Raw genomic sequence first — 26,438 nt, forward strand, 5'->3', positions numbered from 1 at the left:
GCTACTCTTGATGAACTGTGGTATCGTGTTGAAGCTGGATGGGCAGCAGTACCTGTACACGCCATCCAAGCTCTGTTTGACTCAATGCCCAGTCGTATCAAGGCCGTTATTACGGCCAGAGGTGGTTGTTCTGGGTACTGATTTCTCAGGATCTATGCACCCAAACTACGTGAAAAAATTGAAGGCCGGATGTATAAAGCCTGCAAAGTTAAAAAATTTGCGTTACTTTTTGATCATACCTCTTACACAGTCCAGTCACATTAATATGACCACTGCGTGCGTTGGCGTCAATTATCATTCATAGACGAGAGATGACAGTACTAATAGTGAAGGGTACACGAAGTAAACAGTGCAGTCGTTGTCGCAAAACAGAAACGAAGCAATGTATCTGACGTCCAGAAGGGCATGCTCGTTGGCTTTCGGCCCAAGGATGGAAGCATTTCCAAAATGGCTAAGTTTGGTAATTGCTCAAGTGCCATCATGGCTGAAGTGTACCGTGCACGGAAAAATAGCGCTGTGAAACACCGGCGCTGGTGCGACTTTGGTGCACTGCGGGCCGTAGGTCACAGGGGTGACCGAAGGCTGCAGAGATGAGTGCAGGAGAACAGACGTGCAACTGTTGAGCAACTGACCGCCCAGATGAACCAAGGGGCTACCAACTGTGCCTCTTCAACAACTGTTAAGCGAACACTGCTGCTATGGGCCTCCGCAGCAGTAGCCTGGTTCGTGCACCCATGCTGTCTGCTGCTAATTGGTGACAAAGGCTGGATTTCGAAGGCAACTGGACGTGCACTGAGTGGCGACTGGTGGCCTTTTGTGATAATCACGTTTTATGCTCCATCATGTGGATGGCCTTTGGCGTATAATGCTCTTGAACAATCGTCAGAAGGGCCCAGATCTGCTCGTGGTATCTAAGGCTCAAGTCAACTTTTCATACAGTTAAAGCAGCATGGAATGATGTTCCTGTTCCTATCCTCCAAGTTCAGTTCAACACAATGGCCAGCTGGGTTAGAGCTATTGTTGCTGTCTGACATGACAGTTCTGTGTACTAAATGTTACACTCTATACACTAACAAATCATCTACAGATTGACTCATGTATTCTTCCTACTATACTGTTTACATAGAATAAGTAAAGTTCCATTATTTGCTATCCTCCATTGTGTGGCAATTTTAATGATCATTGTAGATTTACTTTTAATTTATTACCAGTTCTTCTAACCAGTTATACTCTGGTGTGCAAAACACTACTGGCCACTAAAACTGCTACACCAAGAAGAAATGCAGATGATAAACGGGTATTCATTGGACAAATATATTATACTAGAACTGACATGTGATTACATTTTCACGCAGTTCGGGTGCATATATCCAGAGAAATCAGTACCCAGAACAACCACCTCTGGCCGTAATAACGGCCTTGATACGACTGGACATTGAGTCACACAGAGCTTGGATGGCGTGTACAGGTACTTCTGCGCATGCAGCTTCAACACGATACCACAGTTCATCAAGAGTAGTGACTGGCGTATGGTAACGAGCCAGTTGCTCGGCCACCATTGACCGAACGTTTTCAATTGGTGAGAGATCCGGAGAATGTGCTGGCCAGGGCAGCAGTCGAACATTTTCTGCATCCAGAACGGCCCGTACAGGAACTGCAACATGCGGTCATGCATTATCCTGCTGAAATGAAGGGTTTCGCAGGGATCGAATGAAGGGAAGAGCCAAGTGTCGTAAACATCTGAAATGTAACGTCCACTGTTCAAAGTGCCGTCAATGCGAACAAGAGGCGACCAAGACGTGTATCCAATGGCACCCCATACCATCACGCCGGGTGATACGCCAGTATGGCGATGACGAATACACGTTCGAATGTGCGTTCACCGCGATGTCGCCAAACACGGATGCGACCATCATGATGCTGTGAACAGAACTTGGATTTATCCGAAAAAATTACATTTTGCCATTCGTGCACCCAGGTTCGTCGTTGAGTACACCATCGCAGGCGCTCCAGTCTGTGATGCAGCGTCAAGGGTAACCGCAGCCATGGTCTCCGAGGTGATAGTCCGTGCTGCTGCAAACGTCGTCGAACTGTTCCTGCTGATGGTTGTTGTCTTGCAAACGTCCCCATCTGTTGACTCAGGGAGCAAGACGTGGCTGCACGATCCGTTACAGCCATGCTGGTAAGATGCCTGTCATCTCGACTGCTAGTGATACTAGACCGTTGGGATCCAGCACGGCGTTCCTTATTACCCTCCTGAACCCACCGATTCCATATTCTGCTAACAGTCATTGGATCTCGACGAACGCGAGCAACAATGTCGCGATACTATAAACTGCAATCGCGATAGGCTACAATCCGACCTTTATCAAAGTCGGAAACGTGATGGTACGCATTTCTCCTCCTTACACGAGGCATCACAACAACGTTTCACCAGGCAACGCCGGTCAACTGCTATTTGCATATGAGAAATCGGTGGGAAACTTTCCTCATGACAGCACGTTGTAGGTGTCGCCACTGGCGCCAACCTTGTGTGAATGCTCTGAAAAACTAATCATTTGCATATCACAGCATCTTCTTCCTATCGGTTAAATTTCGCGTCTGTAGCACGTCATCTTCGTGGTGTAGCAATTTTAACGGCCAGTAGTGTAACTTTTGCATGATGTGACACTTCCAAGTAACATAGCTCAATGAAACTTAAACCATACATAGAAAGACACGCTACAGTGTAGTACAAAAGGTAACTGAAAGTAATATGCAATAAGATGAACAATAATGACACTTTTGTTCAAATACAATAATTACTCTCAAATTCCCTGGGGTCTATGAAAGGGAAGACATAGCTCTCAATAGGGTGCATGGTCACTGTGGATGCCAGTGCATGCTCTGCAACACGCTCCCATGCTAGCAACAGTATTGGTAAGGAGTTTCTGCAGCAGGGCATTCCATTCCTCCATCAGCGCAATTGACAACTACTGGGTGATCACTAGTGCATGTGGATGTGCTGCCGTATTTCTCTCCAACACATTCCACATATGCTCGGTGGGATTTAACTTGGGGAAATGAACAGGCCCATCCATTCACCAGTAGTCCTGTTCAATGGGGTCAACACATTTTCATCCTAAAAAAAGGAGTACAGTGTCACAATAACACTGACTTGTGAATGTACCATGGTCAAAGATTTGGAGTGCAGTACACCCACGCAACATTATGCCTCCCCACACCATAACACCTAGACTACAAAAACGATCATGTGTGACAATGTTTCTGGGTGTATTACACGTTCTCACCTCTCACTGTATGAGAGTGCATCAATTAATAACTACTCAGACTGAATTTGTTCTCATCTGAGTAGAGCACACAACCCCACTCCCTACTGGTCCAGTACCCTATGTTCTTGGCACCATTGCAAATGGTGCCACCAACGTCCAGGTATCAAAGAAACGCAATTTACTGGTCGTTGGGCAAAGCGGCCAGACCATGCAGTCACCATACCACTGTGGAGTGAGATTGTGTGCCTTTCAGTCGTGTTAAATGTGGTTGCAATTGCACCTACTGTTTGACATGGGTCCTCTCTTGCCTGTTCCACAATGTAGTGGTCAGTCACGTCCTCTCCTTTGGACAGCATTGTCTGTTGTTTGGAATGCTCCCCAAGCACATGAAACAATGCTGTGAGCAATACCAAACTCCTGGGCTACTCTTATCACATTTTGCCCTCCTTCCAATTTACTGATGATTCTTCCACCTGTGAAGTCGCCCAAAAGTTGTTTCTGGGACATATTGCAATGAGAAACACCGCCAGAGTGCACTGTACTTGCTTCTTGTTTGATACACTATCTTTTCCCATTCCTTCAAGTGCCTCGCGTTTTGGAGCCAGCCCATTTGGCGCTATAGTCACACTGATCTCACATTGTATGACGTCCGGCTTTTGTACTTACCCGGGAGACCTCTGGCAACATGTTCCCATACTTTCATTCATTTCCACAAAGTTGTTAATATGTTATGTTACTTTACCTATCTTGGCGTTAAGTTTTGCAGAGCAGAGCTTTTGTCTCATACAAATACTACCTTCTGGCACAAAGGAATATGATAATACCATTCCAAAAATTGTTGGTGACCTTTGAATTATATGGAATATGTCAGTCAAGTGATTTTTTCATTAACGTAAGCAAGTAGGGCTAACAGATAACATTAGATCGGCGCTTGCAAGATATAGGGAAGCAAGCATGCCCCAGACTGAACCTGCCTTGAGGATCTGTGACGAAGCTGGCTGAGCCAGCCCAACTAGATGTCATTTTTAGGCAGTTTTCCACATGCAACTAGGTAAATAATGGGCTGGTACCCATGTCCTACCTCAGACATACTAAGCAAGTATTTAGAAAGCATTCTCATGCGTGAGAATAGATTTATTCTAAATGCACAGATTCTGTATCAGTGGGAGTGGTGGCATCAGGAAAGGACGTCCAGCTGCAAATGCTGCCTCAAACCATATAGCAATGGTGACCTAGTAGAAGATACGGGAAAAAGACAAATGAAGAAGAAGAAGCAAGTAGGGCATTTGGAACCACACGAGTACAGCCTTCATCTGAATCACTTTATTGCTACATCAAAATTAATGTAATTATTGTAGGTTCACAGTTCAGTGAGATATGTTGTATGCATACATGATAATAAACAAAATTTGAGTTCCCTAAGGCCATTCTAAGATAATGCAATTATATGCACATAGGTCACATTGTAAGAAAATTGTAACAAAACATACGAAAAGTTGAAGATGGTTAATAGTTGGTCCAAAGACTGGCAGCTAACACTAAATATAAGTAAATGTAAGGTATTGCTTGTAAATAAATGGTAATACCTAATATCATTTGAACAAGATTCGCATTCATTTTCTGGAAGCTGTCCATAACCTTTTAGTATCTTGTGATATGTGTGTCGAACAGCCATTTAATCTAACCTGCCGGCCGTTGTGGCCGAGCGGTTCTAGGCGCTTCAGTGTGGAACCGCGCGACCGCTACGGTCGCAGGTTCAAATCCTGCCTCGGTCATGGACGTGTGTGATGTCCTTAGGTTAGTGAGGTTTAAGTAGTTCTAAGTTTTAGGGGACTGATGACCTCAGGTGTTAAGTCCCATAGTGCTCAGAGCCATTTGAACCAAACTGACCTGGGAGGAAGGCAGATACCAGACTGAGATTATCCTCTGCCACCCACCATAAGCTGGCTTGCAGGGTATAGGTACAGACACAAATACGTGATGTTCAGCAGATTTCATTAATTTGGGTACCGGAAAGATCCTGATGAATTGTCATTTGCCCACAAAGAAACTCACTTGCCAAACTCTTGTTTGACATTTTATTGAGTGTTATCTGTCTTTCTGGGACCGGCAGAGGTATATAAGGTTCAAAGATGTGAAAAAATTTTCAAAAACGGTTTGCTTAGAGCAGGGTTGATCACAGCATGCCAAAATTCATGCATGCAGTGTGTGTGTGTGTGTGTGTGTGTGTGGACCACTGGCGGACCCAGGCCCGGTCTGGAACTCGACTTTACTCGGTCCTCCTCGGAAGCACACGGAACAGCGCTACATTTCATTTAACACTGCAGTGCGGCATTTTGTGGTTGGCACAATTCTCTGAGTTTGGCAGAATCATGGTGTCAGCGCTGGGTACCCTTCGCTATTTGTTCACGGTATGAGATACGTTCACGGGTCCATTGTGGCTGTTTGCACAAAAAGAGGCAGTTTACCGGTCTGTCGTCACATTCCTTCAAAATGAATGGGAATGACAGAAGAGAGGGATGAGAATAATCAATTCGCATAAGCATACTGCTTATTTGCTACGAAACGAAATTATAGTACCACGCAGAAAGAATTTAAGCATTTAAATGACAATGAAAGAGCAAAAAATTACAACGATCAGCAGGTGAGATTCAATGTTCTGCGCACCAAGAAGCAGTTTGTGCTAAATTTGTGGCATGGAGCACTTGACAAAATTGGTGGTACGAATAGTAAAGTTTCTAAAGCCACATCCATTATTTCATTTTCAGTTGCAACAGTTTTCAGTGGAAATCACCACAGAGTACGGAGACTTCATATATTACTGCAAAATATGTTGGTTAAGTCAACGGGCACGCCTGGAACGATTTTTCGATTTGAATCTCGCTATTGTAGAGTTTATGAAGGAAAAGGGGAGTGCAGAAACGAAAATTAGAACATCTGAAATTGACTGCATACTTTGCATTTTTAATGAACTTGACTGCACAGTGGTGGTGGTTAGTGTTTAACGTCCCGTCGACAACGAGGTCATTAGAGACGGAGCGCAAGCTCGGGTTAGGGAAGGAGTGGGAAGGAAATCGGCCGTGCCCTTTCAAAGGAACCATCCCGGCATTTGCCTGAAACGATTTAGGGAAATCACGGAAAACCTAAATCAGGATGGCCGGAGACGGGATTGAACCGTCGTCCTCCCGAATGCGAGTCCAGTGTGCTAAGACTGCACAGTGTCCACGGTAAGACACTGCAAGGTAACTTCACAGTCTAATATATATTAAACTGTGGTAACCTCTTCCCAATTTGATGGGAATGCATTTAAAAAGGAAATCACAGTATAAGGGACACATCCCGAGGATGACAATCCAGTCCCATAAGCTCACTAGCGTTAAATAAAGATCGAGTTGTGAAGAATTCATTGCGGCCTTGCAAGAATTACAGCGATAGTTTTATAAAGTTTGACAACAATGTCAATCTGTTTTCGAGACCTTCTGCCATTTCAGTTGAAAGTGCCCCTGTTTATGTGCTGCTGTAACTGATTGATCTGCAAGATAATTCCAGTTTTAATCACAAATCTTTTTACGTTAAAACTGTCCAGGACATCTACATTGCTTTTCTCAGGTAGATTTTCAAGTCTCCATAATGAGGTTGCATATCTGCTATAATATTTCAATCGACGTATTTGTGTGAAGGACTTTTTTTCGATTATGAAACTAAATAAGTCACGATTACATGGCAACTTGAGTGCGAAACTCTGTGGAATAGTCTACGTCTATCCGTATGCCGACAGTTTGTACCAGATAAAAGTTGTATTATGTCTTCAGTGCGCCAGAAATAATTAATACTGAAAACTCGTTTTGTTTGTGATCTTTGTTGTTGAGAAACGTGAAATACAAAACCAAGTCGTATGCAGTACGACTATACTGCAATTCAAATGCGGGAAGTTCGCTGTTTTCCCTTCTTCCCCCTCCTCACGCTCAGAAAGCGTGGCCTGGCAACACGGGAAATGCGAAACGAAGCACAGGCGTCTAAAGCTAGCGAAATGAGGGATGCTCAACTACCGGACCTACCGATAGATGGCTCTACCAGCTGATTACTATCGTCTGTATTGCCCGCCATATTTGAATTTGCCAAGAAGTTTCTCTCGGTCTGTATGGTGTATAAGGAATTAAGGATTATCGAAATGGTGATTTCTTGTTCCGCTTTCAATTGTACGAAGCGATGGAGTAAGGAAAGTGACTTACCATTTCACAGGTAATAGAACTACCGATACAATACGACAACAATACAGACTTAGTGCGTTCGCTAATTCGGTGTTTTTGAACAGGTTTCCTCTAAAGCACCCAGAGCTGCTAAAGAAGTGGATTACTTCCGTGAAGCGGAAAGATTTTGAACCTACATCTTGCAGTTTTCTTTGCGGAAACCTTTTCCGATAAGATGATTACGTAGTGAGCCCTGGAACGTGGAAGAAACGTCTCAGACCCGAAACAGTGCCATCAGTTTTTTACTTTCCGACACATTTGATGTCACCAAATAAACAGCCACGACGACATGTTAGGATTTTGAGTGACAACGATGCTTCTCCATTTGAGGTAGCTACTTAATTCCCTTGCTATGTGTGTGGTTTTGACTTTTGTGAATTTATTTCGTACGGACACAAATGGGCTGTATAAGTCTAAGCAATGTTGTAATACAGTTCCATATTTTTGTTTTTAGCGTTCTGTCCTGGAATCCGTGCTTGATTTGCCCTCTGCAGAAGCTACTGATTGCGTGGAGAATGTTGTCAATGAGAATTCTTCCGTGGAAAAAATGTCCCATTTATCCAATGCAGAAACTACGAATTGTGTCGAAAGCGTTAGTATAAGGATGTTTTCACACCCCCAAAGTTTTCTTGTAATATTTTTTCATCAAGCCTTGAGTTATTTCAAGCATATATAACGAAATTATTTCTTTATTTCAGAGTGCAGTTGGTTCTCAAGTAATTGATTGTGGTATACAGTCGAAAGTAGAAATGGAAGACAAGGCGTCGGAACTTGCAATTTTTTCTCAGACATTGTACACGAATTAAAACGTAAACTGAAGTGTGTCCGTGAAAAACTTCGAAGAAGAGAGAAGAAAGTGTTTTCCATGGATGACATCATAAGTTCATTGAAGGAGAAGGGGCATCTTCCTATGAAGTTACATAACTTCCTCAATCGTCAGAAAGGAACACAAGTGGAATTAGTGTGCAATTTAGTGGACAACTCTCTCTCGTCAAAGGGTAATAGATACACAACAAATGTGAAAATGTTTGCGATGACTGTGTACTTTTATTCACCAGCAGCATATGAATACCTGCAAAAATTAATGCCTCTGACCCATAAATCATTGATTTCCAAATGGGTGGCAAGTGTCAACTGTGAAACTGGCTTCTTAATAGATGTTTTTAAGTACGTTGATTCGAAACCAATTGTAAGGGACCAGATCAGCGATTCATGTCTAATTGTAGACAGTGTGGCACTTAGGAAGCAAGTAGTTTGGGACCAAGGAACTAAGCAATACACAGGTTTCCAGAATGAGATTTTCACTCTGCAGCAGAGTGTGCGCTGATATGAAACTTCCTGGCGGATTAAAACTGTGTGCCCGACCGGGACTCGAACTTGGGACCTTTGCCTTTCGCGGGCAAGTGCTCTACCATCTGAGGTACCGAAGCACGACTCATGCACGGTACTCACAGCTTTACTTCTGCCAGTACCTCGTCTCCTACCTTCCAAACTTTACAGAAGCTCTGCTGCGAACCTTGCAGAACTAGCACTCCTGAAAGAAAGGATATTGCGGAGACATGGCTTAGCCACAGCCTGGGGGATGTTTCCAGAATGAGACTTTCACTCTGCAGCGGAGTGTGCACTGATATGAAACTTTCTGGCAGATTAAAACTGTGTGCCCGACCGAGACTCGAACTCGGGACCTTTGCCTTTCGCGGGCAAGTGCTCTACCATCTGAGCTACCGAAGCACGACTCACGCCCGATTCGCAGGAGAGCTTCTGTAAAGTTTGGAAGGTAGGAGATGAGGTACTGGCAGAAGTAAAGCTGTGAGTACCGGGTGTGAGTTGTGCTACGGTAGCTCAGATGGTAGAGCACTTGCCCGCAAAAGGCAAAGGTCCCGAGTTCGAGTCTCGGTCGGGCACACAGTTTTAATCTGCCAGGAAGTTTCATATCAGCGCACACTCTGCTGCAGAGTGAAAATCTCATTCTGGTAACATCCCCCAGGCTGTGGCTAAGCCATGTCTCCGCAATATCCTTTCTTTCAGGAGTGCTAGTTCTGCAAGGAGAGCTTCTGTAAAGTTTGGAAAGTAGGAGACAAGGTACTGGCAGAAGTAAAGCTGTGAGTACCGGGCGTGAGTCGTGCTTCGGTAGCTCAGATGGTAGAGCACTTGCCTGCGAAAGGCAAAGGTCCCGAGTTCGAGTCCCGGTCGGGCACACAGTTTTAATCTGCCAGGAAGTTTCAATACACAGGTTTTTTAGAGTTTGGTGGGGAAGTGCCTCAGTCATAAGAAGTAATAGAGGCATCCAAGGCTCTGGTTTTCATGCTTGTCTCTATTAAAGGCAAATTTATATGCCCGATTGGATATTTCTTTATCAACGGTGTACAGGCAAATAATCTGGCCGCACTGATAAAATCCGCTTTAGAGAGGCTGCATAGTTCTGGCATTAGGGTTTGATGTGTTACATGTGATGGCTGCAAGGTAAATATAAGCACTTGACGTTCACTTGGCTGTACTTTAAATTTTTCCAAGGGTGATTTTAAGAGCTACAATGTTTATTGTATCTTGGACATGTCATATGATTAAGTTTGCCAGAAATGCTCTAGCAGAAGTATCTGCTATTGAGTCTCCAACTGGCATTATTAGATGGCATTTCATTGAGAAATTGAACAAGGTACAACAAGAAGAAGGTATGACATTTGCCAACAAACTATCAGGACAACATATAAGTTATGTAAATAGAAAAATGAATGTTTCATTCGCTCCACAGTCTTTGAGTTCTAGTGTGGCAGATAGTATAGAGTTTTTGAGGAGGGTTGGTGATCCAAATATTAAAGGAAGTGAAGCAACAGTAGAATTTTTGTATAATATTGATAGGATTTTTGATATTCTGAACTCCAGAAATCCATTAGGTAAAGGGTATAAGAGCCCCCTGAGACTTGACAACAAATCTTATTGGCTTGGTATTTAAAAAAAAAAAAGAAAAAAAATGGTTCAAATGGCTCTGAGCACTATTGGACTTAACATCTATGGTCATCAGTCCCCTAGAACTTAGAACTACTTAAACCTAACTAACCTAAGGACATCACACAACACCCAGTCAACACGTTGGTATTTTCAGACACACTGAAAATTATATCAAAAGCTTAAAAATCATTGGTGTTCCATTGCTGCTCCATGCAAGAAATACTTTTGCTTTAGGGATAATTTTCAGTATGCAATCAGTAAGGCACATAGCTCTGACAAGTATGCTTCGTGTTGAATCTCCTTTGAAGTATTTGCTAACATATAAAATGTCACAAGACCACATAGAGCTTTTTTTCCCCAGCATTCGGTCCAGATGTGGTTGGAACAACAATCCAAATGCATACCAGTTCAAATGTGCCATGAGAAAGTTGCTCTTGGGTAACAGTGTCACTGCAATGAATGGGAATTGCTCAAATTTTAATGTGTGTTGTTTGCCACCTGTTTATGATTTTCATGCAAGAAAGCATGTAGTAGAAAGTGATGAAAGTGCTGCAGGAAATGAAGTAGAGGAGTGGTGTGCACTTCTTGATGATAATCTTAAGTTCTCATTTCACAAGTAAAACATACTCTATTATATTGCAGGGTATGTGTCATTGCTCCTTTCAAGGCAGATCACATGCAAAGACTGTCTTCACATACTGAAGCCACCAGTAGTTAAATCTGCATTAGAATGTGATTCTCTCTATGCTTTTCCCAATATGGCCAATAAAAATGCATTTGTAAACTTTGTTAACAGGGGAAAACTGGTTAAAACAAGTGACTGTGTGTACTCTGTTGTAGAATACTCAGAAACTGTTTCAGATGTTTGTGATTGCTGGGGATATGTGACAGAAATATATACAGGCCAAGATTTTGCATTGTGTTAAAAATAAATTTGTAGATTACCCATTTCCTGCTCTTGGTCATGATTACCATTATGAAATTAGGATTGAGGACTTACATCAGACTCAACTTGTTTGTAAGATTGCATCCCTATACTCCTGCATACGCTTAAAAACATGTAGAAAAAAAAGCCTGCTGAGAAAATTTTAAACAACAAATCAAGTATAAGGCAGAAGTTAAATAAACTCATATTGTTTAATCATGTATAGTGCTCAAATTGGAAAAATTATGTAATGGGATCTTCCATGCAGATGGGTGTGACATTTTGACAGATTTTTTAAAACTATTTTGTCCATAGATTTGTTGTTGTGTAATGATGAACTTCAAAAGATGAATCACATTGAAGTAAAATTAAGTCTTTACATCCTGTGTAGATATTGTAACAAAATTATAATTGTTTATTATATAAGCTTATTTTAAGATGTTTGGTGTTACAAAATATGCACTTGCATTAAAAACGGGTGATTTGTGTGAAATTAATGAAAAAAAAATGTTCTGAGACTTATTTGACAGATGGCTTTCAGTGTGAGAAAATATTTCCCTCAATAACTATGTTAACTTGAATTTTTCACTTTAAGAAAACAGTTTAATCACAGGATTGGTGTGATCTAATGAAGTATGCAGTGGCCCTATGTTTCAAACAGTAATGTTTGTGGATACTCTGCAACATAAGAGCAATAATAATGTTACTCTGTTAATTCTTGTTTTAATACTTCCTATAATGAACACAATGTTCCAGTTGATCATAAGCATTCTTATTACTTTATAACCGTTCTAGAATAAGGGGACCTGAGTCAGGCAAAACCTAATTTTCTGAATTTTGTCTTTATTTTGCTAGGATGTCTTTCTATTATATTTTCTTGTGTTGAGGGGGGGGGGGGGGAGAGAATGCAAATAATCATATAGAATTATCTTTCTAGCACTACAATGTACAGAATACAGTGATTACAGGTACATGTGGAAATCCAGGAAATTTCAGTATTCATGTTACATGCCTAATTTTCAACAACATTTACCTTAATTATACGGTTACACTTTTTGCTGACTTCTTGAACTGTGTACTACTTGTTAAAAATATTTTGTTTGGTCATAGTAATAAAAGCATTTCATTTTGTTAGTTCATATGTCCCATACGGAACTGAAATTATCGAGTTATGATGACAAAGGAAGGAAATAACATTAAGGAATCTTACTTCACAGAAATTATGTAACAATGGTTACACTTTTTGCTAGTTAACTTTAACATGAACCATTTAGTTTTCCATTAAGAGTGAAAGCAGCTGCACGAGTCACGTAAAGAACAAAGTTTCCCATAGGGAACTAAAGTATTTTACGTTTGAGTTATTGCAGACCCAAAGTATTGTGATCTTCATATTTCTACTTAAAAAAGTTTGTAACTCAAATTCATAACAAACCTCATGAAAAATGCGAGAGATTGTTCTGTACAGAACTTCGAATGGCTCTTTATCAATAGCAGGTAAAAAAGAAGGCTTCTATTAAATGTTCAAAGAAACCAGTCAGTACCTCTTAATTCGCCATAGAGGTGATACAGTAATAAAACAATTTACTTTTTTCAGAATTTCTGCTAATTATTAAAAGTGTGAAGACCTATTCAATTAGTATTTGCTTTACCAATAACCTGTAGTACAAGCACACGTATAAGCAGATAATTACGGGAGTCAAGAGTTATGTTAAAATTAAAGATACTGACTGTTATTACTTGCTCACAAAACACTGTAGTTGCTGTACAGTTTATGCTGTATGTGGTGTACCCAATGTGATTCCTGGAGGACATAATATTCTGTTATCCTATGGGAGTGCACTGGTACCACACCTACTGAAAGCACGTTTTGTTGTGGAATAGTTGTATCAGATGTCTGTACCAGAAAACAAATCTCCACTGTGACACCCTCATGTTCTTGGTATGCTATTAGCTATTATTACAGGAATACTCTTCACATGGAGGAGGAAGCATAGTGAGATTTTCTTTTTCATCATTTCCAACATTGTACACAACTTTCTTGCACTTTTATGTTATCACATTTTTCCCTTGACAATCGAAAAGAGAGAGGGGAAAAAAAATTTAAGCGAGCTTTCATAACTGAAAACTCTACTTACGTCATTTGTTATTTTCAAAATGTTACTCTCTTTCCAAATACTGTCCTATTTCTTCAAACCAATTTTGAATTTCTCAGGTTATTACATATTATTTACTGTACATTGTCCACTAATACTTCTGTTGTTACCAGATAGTTTGTAATGTGGCACTACCTTTGTGCCACTGGTATCGGCTAGTGTACTTTTGCAGATAAGAAAATCGACTGGACTAGATTGTCCTGTCAGTATAGGACAAATTCAGACAATATGGAACTTTTTACACTAAATTTGCAATATAATGTCACCCTTGTCTCACACAGATTGTAGCAACCATTGGGGTGCCTGTCTGGCCAGCTTCTGCAGCTTTCACTTTCAGGTTTGTTTTTTGCTTGGGCCGTATACTGACAACCAGTCATTCCAGTGATTGACACCATGTCAAAGACTGGAACCAAGATTCACAGAAATAGAATTCTATGGTTGTAATTCAAAGTGTAATTAATTTTGCTCACTGACATGTTTTGAATTCAATTTTAAAATTGTTTGGGTGTCAGACTGGAAAATTACAGCTTTAAGACACCCCAGCCTTAAAATTAACAGCTGTGTTCGAGGTTATTTTCAACAAGTTCCTTCACTTCCTACATCATCATGGATCAGTCCAATATAATATTATTATTAGACTTAACTTCCAAATGATACAAGTCATGCATTTAAGAGGAGCCTTAACGTTGGGCTTTGTGTTTGTCTCATTTAAATGTATTTCTTGTCTCGTATCAAAGACTGAAGCACTGTTAAAAACTGGTGCTTCTACCATATCACTCAGTTTAAATACACCGTGTCATGTACAGGCGTTAATAAAATCATGGCATTTAAATTACTGATCAAAGAGAGAGACAAATTCGTAAGTGCATGTTGCAATTACAGTGTCAGCATATATGCAGATCGGTAATGCATCACTTCAGATAAAGAAAAAATAACGATTTTTTCCGTTTATACGTAAGTAATACTTTAATAGTTCAGTTGTAATTTCTGTTGTCAGTAAAGATACCCCTAAGCAAACGATGTCAACTATTTTTCATGAGACGTCTTCACTGTTGTCCACACTTGATTTTCCGAATTATACCAGTAGTCAAAAGCTTCGGCAAGTAAGGTAATTTGTTGACCTCCATTGAATCTTAAATAGTGTTTTAAAACGGGCAAATAAGTAAAGCACTCATAAAATAGTAAACAATTTATAGGTCAGCTTGTCAAACTTCCAAAACACACTCGAATTTAGGAATTTCATAGCAGAACTGTCACTGTTTTTTTCTCGCTAGATTAGAAACACTTCATTATGTTGATGTGTAGATATCTAGAACATCCAATATAAAATACTTATGAGGGCGCAGAACGAAAAACATTTTCATCCGTGTTTTGACACTTTGGTTTTTGCCAAATTCAGATATGGCGGACACTCAATGATATAATCTCTTGCCGGCACGCGCTAGAGCCATCTATCGGTAGGTCCGGTAGTTGAGCATCCCTCATTTCGCTAGCTTTAGACGTCTGTAAACGAAGCTGACACTGAGCGCTTTGGCACTTGGACCCGGGCAAAGATCACAAGCCAAAATCTTGGCCACCCCTGGTTTAGATTGTGACAGAATGTCACAGAGACGCTCAACATGCCCCGAAGTTAGATACCACTGGTACAAGAGAGCTGTTATGCATATTTCCCAGAGCCTAAATGCCAATACGATTCAAGGAACATGGCAGTTCACCCAATACTTTTCTCGTATGATGACATCAATGGTAAAATTATAGACATGCCTATTGTGAAGTATACAGAACAGCACTGACAAATTTTACTTCTGTACAGCTTCTATGAATATAACAGCAAGGAAAGAACTAATTTCTGTATATCAGGTATCATCTTCTATGTACTGGTACTTCATAGTGGCCTGCAAAATACAGCTGTAAATGTTCAGGCAAGAAATAGGCATCTTCATAAATTTACCCAAGAGTGGGTAAAATTCCAAAACTGACATTTTTGATCAGTCGAATTTAAGAATGTGACATACATAAAGAATAAATTTGACAGAAGGTATAAAAAGTTTGTTGTATCTTAAACATTTGATTTTAATCCACTCAATATCTTCTGAAATTAGATTACTATTATAGCTTAAAGGTAAACAAGTTTCATTAACATACACAGTTATTATTCTCAACAACCTAGGATTGAACTAAAATGTCCATCTCCCTGGTTTGGCACATTATTGTGTAGCCATGGTAGCTGGACTACAGAACTCAAAACTGTATACAGCTGAATGTCATGCTAGATTGCTGTACTATACCGTACAGTTTAAGAAGATTCAAATACCTCTTAGATCTTGATATTTCATCGTTTATTCTCTCTTCTGTGCAGAAATTAATATTTCATCTGTGTTTGGGTCCACAGATGAAGTATAAATGAACACACCTACATTATAGCTTGACTGTGTTCTTCATACTCTTCTACAATCGTTCCACCTTGTAAAACTGACTGCAATCTCATCCTGCCTTGATGGATCAAATGCAAATCTAATGTTGAGATTGAGATATGCAGCAGCTGAAGTGGCTGTTTGTGTGAGAACTGGGAATGGATGTTGGGCAGGTGCACTACAGCCATGTTTGTAATGCACAGGGTGTTGGAACTGTCCCATTCTGTAGATCATTAATGCCTGTAGAAGGAAACAACAGATAAAAGATAAGGTACTCTATTTCTGCAATGTTCTGTAAAGGCTGGCAGCCCCCAAGATTGCAAAATTACACCGAAACTGCCAACAAGAAACCAGTATAAATTACCATCATAACCAATAATTACCATCATAACCAAACACTGTAATATTTACTAAAGCCACATTGTTTCCCCTTGCATTTAGCAAGACCAAATCTGTGGTTGAGTATAGAAACAGGTGACACTTCTGTAATCAATGAAAAGTCTACCACAGATTCTCGGAGGAGGCAAGTGACACCTCTTGCCTCACCTTTGGATGTCTATGACACAGGATGCCTCATTACAGAATGTGAAGGTCAGAGAATTGCCTGGTCTGTGGCAGATCTGATGACAGAGTACAAGGCTTGTGTAGACACAAAAGTATCAGAACACACTGTTCAGCTCTCATTGTTGAACATGGAACTGCGCAGTAGATGATCCCTACATGTTTTCAATGAAATTGTCGGTTAATAGTTGCAGTGAGCATCAGATCATCAGGATTGTGGCGTGGACCAATGAAGTATGTTTGTTGCCCAGTTGGATGAATCAATTTTCTTATTTCACAAAGGTCAACAGTCATGTCTGGGAATGCTGTCATCCAGGTGAACGGCTGCTTGAAAGATGCACCAAACTATGGATGCAGACCAATGGGGCAGTATTACCTATGAAGCCATTCACCTGGGTCCCCATTGGAGCTGTGGTAATAATTGGAGCCAACTTGAGAGCAGTGGACTACGTAAGCTTTGACATGGGCCAGCTACATCATTTCATGCTTGACATCTTCTCTGACGGTAATAGCATCTTCCAGCAAGATAACTGTCCATTTCAGAAGGCCAGAATTGTGTTACACTGGTCTGAGGAGCACAGTAGTGTTCTTGGCCACCATATTCATCTGGTCTGAGCCACGTGGAACATGTCTCTAACACTATCATTACCAACATTGCGCCCACGAACTATTGGCCCATCATTTACAGGAACTGAATGGTTTTTGTATAGACATCTGGTGCCATATACCTCAGGATACCTACCAAGTAGTGGCTGAATCGGTGACTTGTAGAATAGCTACTGTACTGTGTTCTATAGGTGTAGTGACATGCTATTGGCAAGTTTCATAATGTTTCGGCTTATCATGTCAAACTTGCACTGCAAATATTGTGGAAATGGAAGGTACTATTGACATGCAGTGTTTACAGAATTGATTGTTTGTCAGGGACTGCGATCAATAGCTTGTAATAATACTTAGAAAGTGTATTTTTTGTGCAAGCATACACTTTTTTAAATGTAACATTGCCTATTGACATTAACAAACTAAAAGCAAGATAAATCACAATGTGAAAGGTGGTTGTTGCAGGATTTTAGTGTGAATTGTTTATGAGATGTTGTATTTTGAAAAGTTTCCACATCGACACTTGTTTATGCCATTCAGCTTGCATAGTTACAAGGTACAATGTTGTTATGTTTGCTTACAATTTGCTTGTGAGTACCTTGAGTGCATTGTGAGTTGCTAGTCAGTTAGTGTGTGGCAGTCCAAGCAGTAGGTCTTGAGTGGACGATGGTATTTACTAATGCAGAAAAAGCCAACATGCTTATGATGTATGTAGAGTGCAGGATGAATGCAATTCATTGTTCTACTGTGTATGCTGCAAAATATCCAAATAGACATCAACTATCTCATTAATTATTTATCAACCACTTCAACCAGTTATGTGAAAGTGGTAGTGTAACGCCTAGACAACGTAACAGAAGGAAACTAGTGACAACAGAAGAGGGGGTAAAGCCAGTTCTGCAGAATTTGAAGACAGCTCAACGCTGGATAGGGTGCATGGGTCCCCACTATGCTCATGGTGTATGGAGAGTGTAAGAAGAATGCAGTTTGTTCTTGTACAGTTTATATGGCAAGATATCCCAAGAAATGTCAACCATCTCAGCAATTATTTATCAACCTTTTCAACCAGCTGTGTAAAAGTGGTCGTGTAACACCCAGACAATGTAATTAATGTTCTTGCTGCTTTTGTAGTTGATATACATGTTAGCTCCTGTGCAATCACACGAGGAAATGGTATTAGACAGGCGAGTGTCCTGAACATTATCCATCAACATAGGTTTCATCTCTGTCACATCTCTCTCCATTAGGAGCTGCATGGAAATGATTATGAGAATTATGTTAACTTCTTTACATGGGCATTAAGACAGGATACTCCAGAGGTATCATGTATCTTGTTTAGTGATGAAGCCATATTTACCAATCATGACCAGGTAAACCACCAACGCATACACTGTTGGTCTGTTGGCAATCCATGTTGCATTTGTCATGTGGGACATCAACATCCATGGGAGTATAAACATGTTGTGTGAAATAAAGAACCATCAGCTCATAAGCCTGTTTTTCATGGAAGCACTGAACGAGCACAAGTATTGCAACCTCCTAAAAGACCATCTTTCATGAATGCTAGGAGACATTTATCTGCAGACTATGAGAAACCTATGGTACCAACATGATGGCTGTCCAACCCACAGTGCATGGAGTATTACAGAATGTCTTCATAAATTGTTTCCAAATTATTGGATGGGATGCAGAGTACCTGTACAGTGGTCAGCCCTTTCCCTGGACTTGATGCCTGTAGACTTATTTATATAGGGAAAGCTGAAAGACATTGTCTACAAGGACACACCAACTACATTCAATGATATACAACAAAGTATTACTGCAGCCTAGTCCATTGCAGCGGCTATACCATACCAGACTGGAAACATGTATTGCCACTGCCGCTCATCATTTTCAACATAACCTGTGATGGTCAGGTGACTCATTATTGGTCAGAATCCACATAACTAGTGTATGCTCTTGTATAGTTCTTTAGTGTGTGCCAACCCAGGTACTGTATAAGTGTCAGTGTGTGAACTTTTCACAATATGATATCTCATTAACCACTCACACTAGAATCCTGCAACAAACACCATTGACATTTTAATTTAGACTACTTTTAGTCTGTTAATGTCAATAGGCCTGTTCCATTTCAAAAAAGTATATGTTTGCGTAAGAAATACATTTTCTACATCTTATTACACTCTGTTAATTGACTAACAGTATGAACCCCTGGCTACAAATCCATTCTGTGGAAACCACACATCAATAGCACAGTCTATTTCGACAATATTAGCAGTGCAAGTTTTAGGTGATTCACCCTGTGTACTATTGAGCAACATATGAAGACAGCTAAATTTCCTTGTTACCACACTGAACTGAATGTTGTCATGAACCTGACACTTTTCTCGCAGAACACTAACTCAATGACATGCTCAAAAATACCATCATCCTAGTTAGACTGAGCTATTTTAATTGTTCATCCATTATTTATCTGAGTTATGTTCTCGAAAAATACTAAGCCAAGACATATTCATCAAGTTATTAAAGTGATGATATACTGGGCTTCTTAAATAGATGAAGTTAGTAGGGATATTAAAAAATATTTACACAAGGCATTGTCTTTTTCGTTTTTAAATGAAACTTCAAAGCCTTAGTTAATGCAAAATATTGTTGCTAATGTAACAACACATTTAAAGAGCTAATATAGATGTAGCACATTTGCCTACTGAGATGATGAAGATGCTGTATCAATTAGAATAATTCATATATTCTGATTTTACTTTCCTGGCAGTCTACTGATGAGGATGTTTCTATTCACTACTGTAAGAATTTCTCCTATATACACTACCACACCTGGTGTTGCATATTACTGCTGTCATTTGTACAAACCTGTTTCTCCTCTTAGATGTATCTCTCAGAAGTATTGACTTATTTACACTGATTTTCTGAAAAGATTTGTACACATCCCAGAAATGGTAGTAGGTGTATAACAAGAACAAATTTCATACATGATAAATAACAGTTGTACTACAAATCACTTGCACCTCGCACAGCTAAACAATAGCCAATTTCTTTATTGCAGCCACCAAAACCTGCACAGCCATGGAAAGGTGTGAAGGATGCTCTAAAATTTGGAAGTAGATGTGTTCAGCTCGACTTGCTCAGTAATGAAGATGTGGGCAGTGAGGACTGCCTCTACCTCAATGTTTACACACCAAAGGTAATGTGTCTATTTGTTTTTAAAATCTGCAGTATTATATGGATGTATTGCCAAACACACTGTACCAACAGCTCTACCAAACAAATCATTAAGTCACTATCCCCTAAGCTAGGCTATTACAGACCAAGTGTCCATCTGTGGGCAGGTGGGCACCCAAAGGCACAAATGGGCTGTGGGGAAAACAGCTGTTGTGTGAATAGTTTTGCAGCTGGGTCATGGTGTGCATGACTCTACTCTTCTGGCGAAATGCACATGGGCAGGTTTGGCAAAGTGGATTGTGCGTGCCCAAACACTTGCAATAGGTCACCTGGCAGGTAGCCTACCCTTCCTCTGTCTGCCTGTAAGCATGATGAGTGGTGTCCAGGAGCATCATTGCATGCTGGGGCAGCATTGGAAGAGCCTGCCCTATGCCATGTTCACACTATGTGCCAAACTGAGCCAGGCAGGTATGAGCTTGGACATGTCAGATCAGAGAAATTCAGAATACTTTTGGATGGTTTGATACCTGCAACAAGCACACATCCTGTCTTTTTGAAGTTTCTCTGCACGTATCAGTCAGTCATCTATTCCTGTTTGTTGAAAACCTCACTATAGAAAGCAAAAAGTAGGAAAACTGAGAGAGAAAACTGAATGGGAACTCTTATAGCCATAAGAAGGGCTACATATGTAGTCTAAAACAGTTTCTAATTTTAGATTCAGGTGAAAGCTCTGTCACAAACTTCTATGAAGTACTGGCCATATATTAAGTCAATGAATGAACTGAAACCTTCCATACAATTTATCATGGATCTGTCTGGTGTTCAAACTGAAGACAGCAGTCAAAAAGCCAAACTATGAAATTCCACTTTTAAAAATGTATTGTGCATGAAGATAATGATATATCAGTGTTCAATAACTATCAGCTTTGCAAATGAGAGATATAGTAATAAGCACTTGCCATATTGAAAAACAATTAAGGCTATTCAATATACTGCCTAATTTTATCCTTTTATAGCTCATCAAAGTGGCTAAGCAGGGATAGTTAGAGGACAAATCTAAGAATGTAGAGACGTATATCACTAGGGGTAAGATAGATTTTGCCTACAGAAAAATTAAAGAGACCTTTGGAGAAAAGAGAACTACTTGTATGAATGTCAAGCGCTCAGATGGAAAACCAATTCTAAGCAAAGAAGGGAAAGCAGAAAGGCGGAAGGAGTAAACAGAGGGTCTATACAAGGGTGATGAACTTGAGGGCGATATTACGGAAATGGAAGAGGACGTAGATGAAAATGAAATGGGAGATATGATACTGCATGAAGAATTTGACAAAGCACTGAAAGACCTAGGTTGAAATAAGGCCCTGGGAGTAGACGACATTCCATTAGAACTACTGATAGCCTTGGGAGAGCCAGCCCTGACAAAACTCTATCACCTGGTGAGCAAGATGTATGAGACAGGCAAAGTACTCTCAGACTTCAAGAAGGATATAATAATTCAAAAGTAGGTGTTGACAGGTGTGAAAATTACTGAACTATCAGTTTAATAAGTCACAGCAGCAAAATACTAACATGAATTCTTTACAGATGAATAGAAAAACTGATAGAAGCCGACCTTGGGAGGATCAGTTTGGATTCCGGACAAATGTTGGAACACGTGAGGCAATACTGAACCGACAACTTATCTTAGAAGATAGATTAAGGAAAGGCAGTCCTATGTCTCTAGCATTTGTAGACTTAGAGAAAGCTTTTGACAATGTCGACTGAAATCCTGTCTTTCAAATTCTGAAGGTGGCAGGGCACAAATACAGGGAGCGAAATGCTATTTACAATTTGTACAGAAACCAGATGGCAGTTATAAGAGTCGAGGGGCATGAAAGGGAAGCAGTAGTTGGGAAGGGAGTGAGACAGGTTATTGAGCAAGCAGTAAAGGAAACAAAAGAAAAATTTGGAGTAGGAATTAAAATCCATGGAGAATAAATAAAAATTTTGCAGTTTGCCAGTGACGTTCTAATTCTGTCAAAGGATTTGGAAGAGCAGGTGAGTGGAATGGACAGTATCTTATAAGGTGAATATGAGACGAACATCAACAAAAGCAAAACAATGATAATGGAATGTAGTCAAATTAAATCAGGTGATGCAGAAGGAATTAGGTTAGGAAATGGGTAGTAGATGAGTTTTGCTATTTGGGGAGCAAAATAAATGGTGATGGTCAAAGTAGAGACGATATAAAATGTAGACTGGCAATGGCAAGGAAAGTGTTTCTGATGAAGAGATATTTGTTAACATCGAGCATGGATTTAAGTGGCAAAAATCATTTCTGAAAGCATTTGTATGGAGCATAGCTGTGTATGGAAGTGGAACATGGATGGTAACTAGTTTAGACAAAAAGAGAATAGAGGCTTTTGAAATATGGTGCTACAGAAGAATGCTGGCGATTAGATGGGTATACCACGTAACTAATGAGAAGGTACTGAATAGAATTGGGGAGAAGAGGAATTTGTGGCACAACTTGACTAGAAGAAGGGATCAGTTGGTAGGACATCAAGGGATCTCCAGTCTAGTATTGGAGGACAGTGTGGAGAGTGAAAACCATAGAGGGAGACCAAGAGATGAATACACTTAGCAGATTCAGAAGGATATAGATTGCAGTAGTTGCTTGGAGAAGAAGAAGCTTGCACAGGATAGAATGGCATCGAGGGTTGCATTAAACCAGTCTCTGGACTGAAGGCCACAATAAAAATATTTATTGGGAATTCCACAAACTGTGAATAGTTCCATGGGACTGAGAAGGGTTGTAGATAACTCATCTGTATGAAATGATGAAGGAATGAATGTACACAATTACAGACCAATATTGCTAAAGAATCAGTTGCGCAAAACACAGGTTGTCTTATCTGCACAAGATATCTTGCAAATAGTAAATGCAGTGGATTCTGCCTTCCTAGAGTTCTGAAAGGCAGTTGACACTGTGTGATATGGTAAGCTGATTACCAAAAAATGCAAATGTAGTGTCTTCACTAATATGGAATAGGCTCAACAAATTGTTGGTTAACAAAACTTAGTATGTTTTACCAGACAGTGAGTTTTCAACAGAACTTTATATATTATAATGAGTGTGACCAAAGGAAGCATAATAGACTCACAAACTTTTCAATATATGGTACATACATAACTCATCAGATGTATTCAGCAGCATATTCTGGTTGTTCACTGGCTTTGCTGTTGTCTGCAGGGAAGCATTATCACTGGATTACCATGAGGAGATGCAGTTCAATTCAACCATTATTTATTCAGGCACTAATGCAATGAATTCTAGAATACTTGAACAGTGTTTGGAGTACTTTATCATGTAGGCATGACGGCATGTGTTGTATGAATTAAGTAGCAATAGTAACAGGTCAGTATAAGCTATATCTAACAGAGACACTTGGGAAACTTAAATGGGGATCTTAAGAAAGGCTGTGTAGTTTTTCAAAACGCTCTTGGGTAAACATCTTGCATAATAACTGCTTGAATGCTCTTGTAAATAAGTTACTCAATGTTTGGTTTCACAGCCTAGAGGTCACATTACCACATTAAATATGGTGAATCAAAATGGTAAAGTTGCAATATTTAACTTTATTGTCATGATTCACCATATTTAATCTGATGATGTGGTTTTTAGGCTACAAAACCAGTTGTTAAACAAATTGTTTACAAGAGTGGCCATTTGGTTATTATACAAGAAGTCTACTTATGGCTGTGGTTGTCACTCATACAAAATAGTGTGTAGCTTTTGGGTAAAGTTAATGAACAGTTCAACTGCCTTTATCATGTTTTTCACTTTGGAATTATTAAAATATGAAAACAGAGTGTTCAGAGGCATATGGACAGCCATTTTTCTGTGGTTCTGTATGTGAAAGGAATAGCTCAGAAAATCACAGATATTAGTAGGAAATACTTTCTCTGTACACAGCAGCTTGGAGAATACAAGTGTAAAAGTAAACCTTTACCTATAGATCAGGCAAGCATCAGTGAGAAACATTTGACATCTAATATGAATCACATATTAAATAGGGCCACTGGTATAACTGGTAACATCAGTGCATAGATTACTCTATGTTGTAATGAAACATGACGCATTTATCTCTTGGGACATGTAATCTTTCCCTCCCACACATCAACATTAACTTTTCCTGTCCCTTCAAAAGTTTCAAAAGCTTCAAGGGGGGGTAAGATATACAAAAGAAAAACTTTTTGCTTACTTTCATTTTCTCTTGTTGTTGGCTGCAGTTGTCATATCTAGGGGTTCATTCTTGAGGCTGAAATTTTGATTTTGTAGGTTCCTGATGATTTGAATAATGTTTAAAGATTTGCATATTTTATCTTGAATTTTATTTTTGCCACATTTTTCAATATCACACCATCTTTACAATTTCCACTTCTATAACACCACAAATTACATTGTTAGTGTCAGTCATACACAAATGTCCAATTCCATCAGGGGCATTCCCACTGCTCCTTACATTCTGCGGTACTCACAACACTCCAAGGAGTTTACAAGGCAAAAGAATTCACAAACGTTCCTGACAAAAGTAGAATCAGAACGAAGACATAACATTATTTTGCAAATGCATCCAGAAATAAATTTAATAATTAGCATTCAATTGTGCAACCAATAATATGAATTTTAATCATGCCTGACATTTTTTAATTTCAAACATTGCCAAAAGAAGAGCAATCTTAACTGTACATACAGAGTACTGACAAATTAATTTCTTTTCACACATTTTAGCCTGAAATATAATACATTGTATTCAAAATCATATAAAATTCTTTCAGTTAAACAGCTGATATAATGTTCACCTATACAAGAATTGATAGTATTCATGGTATAGATTATTTCCATAAAAAAAGGTTATGTTAGAGAAGGGTGTCCCTTTATAATATCCCCCTCACAAAATTTGGAAGCAGTATGTTTACAATATTTTGTGACAGACTATAAGGTTTGCCAAACAGTGAACAAAATGATGCCCAGGATAGCATATGCATGTATAGAAGCATCTGATACATAACTTAGTATAGAAAACATAAAAAAATTACTATGGAAGTCATAATCTATACATATATCAGAATATGGCATTCAGATTTTCAGCTCTGTGGAACATACCATCACAAGACAAATAATACAAAGTTGACACTACAACATTGCAACATTAAACTATAGTAATAAATACAGAAATAATATAAATTACTGGAAATACAATTTGTAAGTTTACATCCATAAAATCATATCTTCAAACGAGAAGAGAAAAATTCCAGAGCCTAAGTGTATGACAAACGAACCGACTCAAAAAACTCACAATGATGGGTACAGACCAGAAGAATATACTCAGTCATGAGTAGGAATCAGTCAGCCATATAAACCATAGTATTTAAGGATATGCTGATTCATTAAAGGACAAAATAATGGAAAAATATTAGAGCCTAAGTTTATGATGCGGTAATCAACGCATGAATAGAAACCACACCTGATACACAAACCAGCAAAAAATCTTTCAACACAACAAAATGAATAAAGTTCATAATTATATCAATAAGTTCAATTATATGCAAAGAGTTATTGTAAGAAGCATCTAGCCCCAATCAATGGTTGTACATTCTCCTTTAATACACACACACACACACACAGTTACGATGACCAGGGATACTCAAAAGAGAGTTAAGCATGAGTCTGTCCATAACTCAAGTTCCAATCAGATACAGTATTGAAATACTCAGGATAAATTCAGGTAAACATAGTCATAAATAGCTTTGAATGATGGCACAATCCAGTAGCTTGAGAACCAAAATCAGTGTATGAAATCAGATATATACATCTTGTTATATCGTCTGTACTAGTAAATGACTTCCACACTATTTGCTAACTGTCCATACAAACTAACCTAAGTATAAAAAAACCTAGAAGATTCATCACAATTGCTAAAAAAATACATACTGATTTAAAGTTACATAATGTATTGGAAAGTCAGTCCCCCTACATGAAAAAACATGCAGTTATGCAGAATAACACTGTCTTTAGCAGCCTTGGCTAACAATTCAGAAATATCAGTCACAACAAAGCTGCAGTTGACAGATGCTCAAGTATGTGACTC

At 39.4% G+C, this 26,438-nt stretch overlaps 1 protein-coding gene across 1 annotated transcript in view; it reads left to right on the forward strand.

Moving 5' to 3' along the window:
• Positions 1-26,438, forward strand: part of LOC126236319 (esterase FE4-like) — a 236,416-nt gene that overhangs the window by 62,804 nt on the left and 147,174 nt on the right. Inside the window, exon 2 of the mRNA XM_049945533.1 lies at positions 20,189-20,326. Within this exon, the coding sequence (XP_049801490.1) occupies positions 20,189-20,326 (138 nt within the window). The remainder of the gene's footprint in view (positions 1-20,188; positions 20,327-26,438) is intronic.

Source organism: Schistocerca nitens, chromosome 2 (assembly GCF_023898315.1).
Source record: "Schistocerca nitens isolate TAMUIC-IGC-003100 chromosome 2, iqSchNite1.1, whole genome shotgun sequence".
NCBI lineage: Eukaryota > Metazoa > Arthropoda > Insecta > Orthoptera > Acrididae > Schistocerca > Schistocerca nitens.